At 54.7% G+C, this 8,741-nt stretch overlaps 4 protein-coding genes and 2 pseudogenes across 4 annotated transcripts, besides 7 other annotated features; all 6 read left to right on the forward strand.

Annotated features, from left to right (window-relative positions):
• Positions 1-52: a microsatellite.
• Positions 53-118: 66 nt separating this feature from the next.
• Positions 119-793, forward strand: TraAM80_03005 (uncharacterized protein; the record flags this gene model as incomplete). The annotated part of the gene is made up of 1 exon (XM_029379990.1): positions 119-793. The coding sequence occupies one exon, from the start codon at positions 119-121 to the stop codon at positions 791-793; it is 675 nt and encodes a 224-aa protein (XP_029240123.1).
• Positions 794-872: 79 nt separating this feature from the next.
• Positions 873-898: a microsatellite.
• A 183-nt stretch (positions 899-1,081) lies between these two features.
• TraAM80_03006 (hypothetical protein) lies at positions 1,082-1,893 on the forward strand (annotated as a pseudogene).
• A 21-nt stretch (positions 1,894-1,914) lies between these two features.
• Positions 1,915-1,956: a microsatellite.
• Positions 1,957-2,031: 75 nt separating this feature from the next.
• On the forward strand, positions 2,032-2,946 carry TraAM80_03007 (uncharacterized protein; the record flags this gene model as incomplete). Its single annotated transcript, XM_029379991.1, has 1 exon — positions 2,032-2,946. The coding sequence occupies one exon, from the start codon at positions 2,032-2,034 to the stop codon at positions 2,944-2,946; it is 915 nt and encodes a 304-aa protein (XP_029240124.1).
• Positions 2,947-3,585: 639 nt separating this feature from the next.
• Positions 3,586-3,606: a microsatellite.
• Positions 3,607-3,651: 45 nt separating this feature from the next.
• Positions 3,652-4,944, forward strand: TraAM80_03008 (putative actin-like protein; the record flags this gene model as incomplete). The annotated part of the gene is made up of 1 exon (XM_029379992.1): positions 3,652-4,944. The coding sequence occupies one exon, from the start codon at positions 3,652-3,654 to the stop codon at positions 4,942-4,944; it is 1,293 nt and encodes a 430-aa protein (XP_029240125.1).
• Positions 4,945-5,096: 152 nt separating this feature from the next.
• TraAM80_03009 (hypothetical protein) lies at positions 5,097-5,324 on the forward strand (annotated as a pseudogene).
• A 30-nt stretch (positions 5,325-5,354) lies between these two features.
• Positions 5,355-5,385: a sequence feature (A-rich).
• Positions 5,386-5,555: 170 nt separating this feature from the next.
• Positions 5,556-5,579: a microsatellite.
• Positions 5,580-5,592: 13 nt separating this feature from the next.
• TraAM80_03010 (putative eukaryotic initiation factor 4a) lies at positions 5,593-8,565 on the forward strand (the record flags this gene model as incomplete). Its single annotated transcript, XM_029379993.1, has 1 exon — positions 5,593-8,565. The coding sequence occupies one exon, from the start codon at positions 5,593-5,595 to the stop codon at positions 8,563-8,565; it is 2,973 nt and encodes a 990-aa protein (XP_029240126.1).
• A 145-nt stretch (positions 8,566-8,710) lies between these two features.
• Positions 8,711-8,738: a microsatellite.
• Positions 8,739-8,741: the final 3 nt, after the last annotated feature.

Here is an 8,741-nt window from a genome sequence, read left to right on the forward strand (position 1 = left end):
ATATATATAATAAATATATAATATATATATATATATATATATATATATATATTCGCTCACCGTGCACGCGAGGGAGACTTTTTCTTTTTTGCGTTTCTTATACTTGTTAGCCTGTGGTATGGACTTGGAAGAACTGCGGCGCGGAATAGAAGTCCAGGAGCAACGTGTGGCGGCGCTCCGACAGGAGAAACAACGTCGGGACGCCCTGCTTAGCGATGTTCGTGCATTTATTGGTGGCGTGGAACCATATTTATTTGATGAATCCAGCTGCGACGTGCGGGGGCTGGTTTGTACGCTCATGAATAACGCGCCGATGGGAGGGTCACCGACGACAGACCTCGCAGGCTCCAGCCCGCGCGATATGGATCCCTCCATTGGCCCTCGATTCAGCAGAGAGATGGAGGAACGCATCGCGCAAGCGGAGGAGCCTCTGCTGCAGGACCAAGTGTCACACAAGGAGCGGCGATCAAGGAGCCCAAAACATGGAAAAAAGAAGAGGGGCAGGCGAGGTAACAAGGAGGGGAAAGAGAGGCAAAGTGCAGTGCGCCACGTAGAAGCGTGTTTGTCGGCCTTAAATGATGCAGAGATTAACGCAAGGGAAGCGCTTACGGCTGCCTTAGACTCCCTACAGCTGGAGCCTTGTGGAGCCTTGACAGCGAAGAAGGGTGTCCCACCATGGTTGTCGGAGGCAGAGACGCAGCATCAGCAAAAAAATATGGAGGAGAGCGAAGGAGAATTTGTGGAGGCGTACTACTCGGACGATTTTGAGGAACTGACCGATCTGGAACGGTGAATGCAGGTTGACATGGGATTTCCTAAAGGCAAGGTGCTGAGTGCTGGACGACGAGAGAGCCTCTTGTACATGGCATATCTTGTTGTTGTTGTTGTTGTTGTGTGTGGGAATGGAAAGGGAGGGAGATTTTCGTTTCTTTTCCAGTTGTCAAGAGTGGGTTACCGCGGCACTGTGCCCCCATATCTTCACCACCTTTTTTGTTGTCGTCGTCGTTTTGTTTTTGCTCTCTGCAACACTTGACGTCCTTATGTCAGGAGAAGGGGCCGGTACGGCGGAGACGCGGGGCGGAATGAGTCACCTCGGCCGCTAAGTCCCTGTGTGTCTTGTACATGACATTGACAACACTTTGCTCTCCGCGTGTCGCCGCTGTTCCGCCACCTACCCCTTTACAGCGGTTAATGGTGGTGTTCTTGCCCCGCAACATAACTTGGTGTACTACGATGCAGAGCGAGGTCGCCAAGTACGGGACTGCATCATCACAGTCCGCCCTCACTCGGGCAGAATTTCTGCATTGCGTGGGCCGGGAGCTCAGCACTACACGCGTGGCAGTCCATTTGGGCGTGTGTTTACACGCAATACACCCTACCACGCAAACGTCATCACGGATCAAGTGCCAAGGCCGTTGATGTCTGTGTTTTTGGCAGTCACGTTTGGCAGCACGCACTGCTTGCGGCCCGGAGGGTCGAAAGACACCGTTGTCGGTAACCACCTTTCCCGCCGCCTCGCTGTTGGTGGACGACAGCTGCGCATTGTTCCTCGCATATGAGTTTTTTGGCGGTCGCGGGGCGTTGGTGGTGCTGTGTTTTTTAAAGGTATGAGGTCCTTGGGGGGATGAGTTGGATGACGTGCTCGCGTGCGGTGAACACTGCGCCTCTCACGACTCTCCTTTTCATGCTCAAGACGAATACGCCGTGCTTGTGGGCGACGGCGAGGATGAAATTTTCACGTCGCTTTGCGCCTTCGTCGCGGAGCTTGTCGCTTTTTGGCACAACAATAGCGAGGATGCCACCAGCACGACCATAAACCTGCTGAAGGACCCACGTGCGGCGCGGCACCAGAGGCGGTGGTGCGGGTACCACACCCCCTTCGACAAAAGGTTGGAGGGTATCTTCTAACACGCCTTTTTTGCGTTGTTGTTGTTTTTTTTTTGTTCTTGTTCTTTTGGCTCCCTTCTTGTGGAGGCGCGTCGCTCACCTCCCACGTTCTGTTTGCTGCTTCCTTTTTGTAGAGCGGTGGTGATGCAGTGGAGCGACACAAACAACCCCCGCGAGGACAGCGTGTTTGCGCGCGTGAAGGCCGCCGTGCGTAGCGGGGGTGGCCCAAAGGCCGTCGTTGAGGCACTTCGACAGTTTCGCGAGCTTGAGGACGAGCAGAAGCTGCGCGGGGAGAAGGGTGTCACGCATAAACTCTTTATTGACTTATTGCGGAATTTTGGCGTGCGGCTTCACAACAGGGAGGCGGACTACTTGTGCACCGCCTTCGACGACGACCAGGACGGCTACATCACCTCCAGCCGGTTTGTGCGTCACTTTACGGGGTTGAATTTTCGACGCCACAGGACCGTCCTCCGCGCCTGGGACGCGCTGCCAAAGAATGAGCGGGGGGAAGTCTCACGCAATGAGCTTCAGAGGCGCTACACTCTTAGTGGGACCGGGGGGAGTTTCGGCGTCACGTTTGCCCCCTTACCCCGCACCCAGAGGGATATGCAGGGCACTGACACCGCTTCTCCCCCTTCCTCTGCTTCCTCCGCTGAGGCGCACGACTCTGGCACGGTGAGCCCGGAGGAGTTTATTGCTTTTTTTGCCGCTGTGAGTGTGGAGTTCCCGTTGGATGAGCAGTTTGAGTTGTACATGCTGCGCGAGTGGGACGCCGACGTCGCCACGCGGCCAACTATGAATGAAACTCAGCGCGACTGGGACTCGGAAGGTGGCGACCCACTCGCCATAACGAAGCGTCTGTGTGTGCAGGATGTACTAAACAACGCGTTAGGCGTTTCATCGAAGAGCTACAACTTTTCACACATGCCACGCGTTCATCCGTACGTGGAGCCGCTGCCGCCGCTAGAGAGGGACTACTTGAGTATCACGAAGCGCGATTTTCGTCCCTTTTCAATGGACGAGAGGATTGAGGCCAACACACTGTGCCACCGCTAGTGTGTTGGGAGTGTTGTTCCGCTTGCTGTTGTCGGCTGGCCATGACAAAAGAAACCTGAGGTCCACTGGGCAGCAGTGGCCGAAGCAGCGGGAAGAAGAAACAAGCCAAAGTGAAACTGGGCCGATATGTATCATGTGGCATTTCAATAAGAAGTGTGGGTTTCTGGAGAAGAATGAAAACGGAAAAAGAGTAAAGCGCCATAATGATGAATACATGAATGCGCATGTGTGCATGTATGTATGAGCGCACATGTAAATACAAAGTTTGTCTTTTTTTTCCCTCTTTTTTTTTCTGTGTGTGCGTTGCTGGTGGTGTTACTGCTTTTTCACTTTCAAAACTTCTTTTTACATGTGTGACTTTGCCACATTTATTTTTGTTCTTCGTTGGCTGTACTCTCATCTGCCTTGTCGCGGAATACGAGAGATGGTGGTTGCAGGGGTGACTGGAGTTATCCCACCGCTGCCAATAAACGTTGCCTGCACACACAACTATATACAACTTTTTATTATTTGTTATCATTCTTTTATGTGGCACTCGTGAAGGGCAGTGGGAGTAGAAACCGACTGGTAGGACTGCTGCTGTTGTGACTGCGTGTGTCCCTCGTTGGTGTGCAGGGAACGTTGCTGAAGTACACACACATATATATATATATATATATACGTGCCTGTAACTGCATCACCACCTCTTTTTGCTTTGCGTCAGGGATGATTCGGATTGCAGAGGGGACGGCAAAAATACTTTCAAGCATCCCTCTCCCCGACGAGATAGCCGTCGTGCACCGTCAGGCAGCCATTGTGGATATTGGCGGCTGGACCACGCGGATTGGGTTTGCGGGAGACGATGCGCCCCGCGTTGACGCCCCCACATGTGTCGTGAAGGGAGCCGAAGAGGAGTCCGTCTCACTGTGTCTGAAGAAGGCTTACGACCGTCGTGCGACAACGGATGTGTCCCGCGTCATAGATAAGGGCGAGGTGGATTGGGAGGCCATGGAGCAGCTGCTTGGCTACCTCGACAATCTGCTGCAACTGAGCTCCAAGGAGGTGAAAACGCCACTGCTGTTGACAGAGAAAATGCTGGTTCCGCGTCATGAACGGCAAAAACTAGCGGAAATTCTAATGGAAAAACATGGGGTGAATTCTATTCACTTTGCCTTAAGTCCTGCGCTTGCGCTGTACGCCGCCGGTACCTGCTCCGGTGTGTCCGTGGAGATGGGGTACAACGCCTGTCATGTCGTCCCTGTCTTTCAGGGTTACCCCTTGTTTCATGCCACACACGCGCTTAATTTTGCTGGGGACTTCTGCACGCGTTACATGATGTCCTCAGGGCCCGAGCTTCCGGCGATGGTGCATCCAAGCCACCGCATGGATGTTTGGGCCTATTTAAAGGAGAAGTACTGTGAGTGCAGCCCGACCAGTGCTCTGTTTCAAAAGATGCGGGAGGAAGGGACCGCATGCACTGCCGAAGGTCATTGCAACAGCAACAGTGGGAGTAGTGATGGGGATGGGACTGATATATGTGGTGCTGCAGTGCAGCACCGGCTACCGGATGGCACCATCATCATTCTTGACTCCAAGCGTTTTGTGCCGGCGGAAATGCTGTTTAATCCTTCGCTCATCACGGGCGACGTTCTCAGCGGTGATCAGACTCTCATTGACAACATGGAGCAGCTCCGTACCTCCACACAGCCCCATGGCCTCCACAAGCTTATTTCAGAAGCTGTAAGTAAGTGTGACCAGGATCTTGCACCTCTGTTGGAAAGCGCAATTCATCTTTCTGGAGGCTGTTCCCTTCTGCGTGGTTTCCCTGAACGCCTACGCAGTGAAATTGACGCCACTCTTCCCCACAACTGCAATGTGGTTGCCTGCACCGAGCGTCGTCATGCCGCCTTCGTGGGGGGCTCAATTTTGGCGTCACTTCCGACCTTTCAAGACTTTTGGGTGACGAAGGCAGACTACGACGAGGTTGGCTCCTCCGCAGTGTTACACCGTTGCTTTTGAATGCGTGGGTAAATGCGTGTTTATGTGGGCTGTGGTGGCGGCAATAGCGCGCGGTCCTTCTGCGTTGCTGTGTGGAAGGCCTGGGACACGTTGAGGCACCAACAGCAGCGGTGGTGGGCTGTAGCCGCGTGGTTGAATACGAGGTTGTGTTTTATGTACAGAAGAAGATAGCCCTCACACGTTGTTGTTGTTGTTGTTGTTTTTTTTTTATTTCAACTTTGCCTGTTCTCTCTCCCTCTGTTTATTTGTGTGGCCCATACAATGCACGTTTGTAGGCGTGTGTCGTCGATGTTTCCTCACCAGTGTGTTTCCTTCTGACTTTCTGCGGGTCCTCCAGTGAGCAGCAAACCACCTAAAAGGTTAACGGCAACAACAACAGCAGCAACAACAACAACAACAACAACAAAAGCAAAAAGAAAAATACAAATACAAAAAAAAGTAGTTACTTATTCCTCAGGGGAGGTGGAGGCGGACACTATAGTTACAAAAGGGAGGAGGAATAGACGGGAGGAAGGGCTGGGTTCACCGCCAGCAAGCAACATTACACCCCGTTTGTCTTGCTTGTGGTTTCCTTTTGTCTTGGTCGCTTGCGTGCCTCGCCCGTTTCTCGCATATATATATATATATATATATATTTGTTTCACGTAGATGGAGCCACTAAGGGCGGTCAGCGTGAAGAAGCCGAAGCGCACCAGCTCCGTGCCGGGGAGCCTGAGGCAGGCTGCGTATAGACGTAGTGTCCCTCAGGCTCTCGTAGATGCAGTGTGCGCGGCGCGTGAACGCTTTGAGCGCTACGGGGCGAGTTCGCTGTTGAGGACCGTCGTAGAGCCACCCGGCGATGGGGCGCGTGAAGCCGCACGGTCGGGTGACAAGAAGGATAGGGACGATCATGCCCAGCAGCCGCAGCTGGATTCGTCCGCTTTGTTGCCGGAGGTGACGTCAACGCCGCCATCATCGAGTGAAGCGAATACAAACGCCTGTGCAGCTTCAACGGAACCCATCGTAGGGGAGGCGGAGCGGGACACTGCGGCAGCGGATGCTGTGGTCACTGATGACGCCACGCCTACTGCTGCCGGAACTCCAAAGGCCCGACTTACCGCCTCGGAGACGTGCATTCCATACGATACCGCAGTAACGCGCGAGGCCATGGGGCGACTGAGGCACGTGTTAAGCTACTGCCCCGAGAAGATTGCTGCATTTCTTCAACACCTCCGCGAGGTGGGAGCGACAAGGGTGTCTGAAATTTCCGCGGCCCCACTTTCTACGGTGCCTAGAGGGAAACCTAGTTCCTCTGCGCATCACACAGCTCGCCAACGCGAGGCGCTGTCGGAATTATGGGGCGAACGACGAGACGCGCCTGTCTCTGTCTCCACCACGATTGGGCGGAAGCGTGGTCTGTTTGGTGGTGTGGAGCAAAAGCAGCTGCACCAGTGTGTCATCTCCGTCCTTAACCGTGTGTCGAATGACGCAGTCAAGTTTCGTGAGGTGAAGAACGAGTTGCTACGCTTACCCATTCCCGAGGCGAACGACGTGATGCTGGCAAAAATTGCTGAGGTCTTTTTTTTTAAGGCTGTGCAAGAGCAACACTTCTCCTGCTTGTATGCCGATTTAGTCTCCGCACTCTGCAAGGTGCCAGAGGGGCAACGACTTGTGGGTGACAAGGCGCAGAGTCTTGAGTATAGGCTGCGGCAGCAACTGCTGCATCGCTGCCAGGTGGAGTTTCAGCAGCTGGAGGAGCAGAACATAGAGCGGGCGGAGAAGGGCGGGGAGGATCGTGATTCGCAAGGGGCAGAGGAGGCTTTTAAGGAGCGACGGGATCGGGCGTGTGGTATTGTGCGGTTTGTGGGGGAACTCTTCCTGCGTCAAATTGTGACAGAGAAGGTGATTGAGAGCATTCTCATGACGGCCTGCACGGGATTGTACGGTCGTGAGGGGCTTCGTGTCCCTCCGCCCTACACACCGACGGAGTCACAGATGGATGAGGCGATCATGCTACTAAGCATCGTGGACACTGCCTTCTTCCGCACGACCGTGGGGGCGGCTATGCTGATGAATACCACAAACGTCCTGAAGTACTGGTGTATACACCATCCGGTGTCGCGCGTTAGGTTCCTTCTCATGAATGCCATCGAAAAACTGAATAAGATTGTAGAGAAGCGGAATGCCGCACTTGCCGCGGCACAAGAGAAACAGCAACAACAGCCGCAGCAACATGCAGAGGAGCAGCAACAGCAGCAGCCGGTTCAGGAGGGAAAACGGTTGGTGAATGGTGGCAGTGTGCCCCAATCCCTTAGTTCATTCAGCGAAGAAAATCTGTTTGCCTCCACAGACGGTCGAACTGCAGTGGCTGCGTGTGACATGTCACCGAGAGGCAGACTGCCGATGTTTGTTGGCGGCAAACCTATCCCTGCCCCACGGAGTGCCGCCTCACGTCAAAACAGCATCACGTCAAGTATCTCAGTCAACGGCCCCACAAACCCCATCCCTCAAGTGATGAAGCAGGTGGCCACGCCGGAGAGTGTGGCCAACCACATGCAAAATGTTACCGTCGCTGGCCGCAGCCTAGACGAAGTAGTGAATGAAATAACGAACACGTTTGCAGACGTCCTCGCTGTGGTGGAGGTTTGGACCGAACGCTGCTTGACTATCGTGAAGGCGGTGAAGGATCGCGCGATGTACGGTGGCTTTCTGTCCTCCATCAATCAGCATCACAAAGGGGCGCTGAAGCAGGAACTGCGCAAGGTTGCCATGGGCGTCTTTGCCTATGCTGTGTCTCAGCGGCTGTACGAAGACTTGAGCATTTTCAAATACTGGGCTGCGATGATTTGGAGTGATGCCTCGCGGGAGGTGCTGGACGAGGACTTGCTCAATGAGGCGCTGCGACACCTCTTGACGAAGGATGCAGCTGCGGTGCGGCTGTACCTATGCGATGTGTCGAAGCAGCTGCAGCTCCTCACTAGTGTCCCGCGGGCACCGAGCGATGAGGCGACGAACTTTGTGCGCTACCGTCCACTGCAGGTTGTTCATCGGCACAACACGCACCGCAAGCAGGACTACGAGCTGAGTGTCGTGAACTTCTTCGATGTTCGTTCCACGAGCATGGAGATCAATGTCTTCTGCACGCTCCTCACGGGGACACCTACGAAGGAGGCTCTGTTTAATGCTGTGCGCTCCTCCGCGTATCTGCGCTGCCCACTAGTCGCCCCTGAGGTGCTTAGCGCCATTCTGCACGCGGAGCTCTGCAGCAACACCACTGCCTACCTCGAGGACAATTTGGATCTGCTGAGTTTGGTTAGCGATGGCCAGGATCGGGGGGTGCGCGAGCTGCTTCTCGTCGCGGAGTTGTACGCCGCCTTGAAGGACGACTCCTCAGAGGCGCTGAGGCCACTTTCTGCGGGGGCGCGCGTCATGGCAAAGTTAAGCGACCGCATCATCTCTGACGAGACACGGCTGCGTGCGCAGAAGTACTTTGAGTCGCGCGACGACTGTGCCCACCACTACATTGGCGCACCGGCATCTCACGGGCAGACGCGCCACGCCAACAGCGACGGCCTCGGCACCATGAACACCAGCAGCTTCACAAACAGCATCGCGCGTCGGCCGGGGACTCAGCGTCGCTGAGGCAGCGCGTCGTCGCCCTGCACTTTGCATTGCTGCAACTATTCTCTTCTCCGACTTCGCCCTGCATGCCCGTCTCCTGCCCCCGTCCCCCGCTTTTTTCTGTTCTTTTGATTAATTTGCCCTCGGGGGCGGGGGGGGGGGAGAACCACCCCCCTCCCCCCCTCCCCCCTCCCAAA

The sequence above is a fragment of the Trypanosoma rangeli genome (assembly GCF_003719475.1).
Source record: "Trypanosoma rangeli strain AM80 chromosome Unknown Tra_15.4_contig_00074, whole genome shotgun sequence".
In the NCBI taxonomy this organism is placed as follows: Eukaryota; Euglenozoa; class Kinetoplastea; order Trypanosomatida; family Trypanosomatidae; genus Trypanosoma; species Trypanosoma rangeli.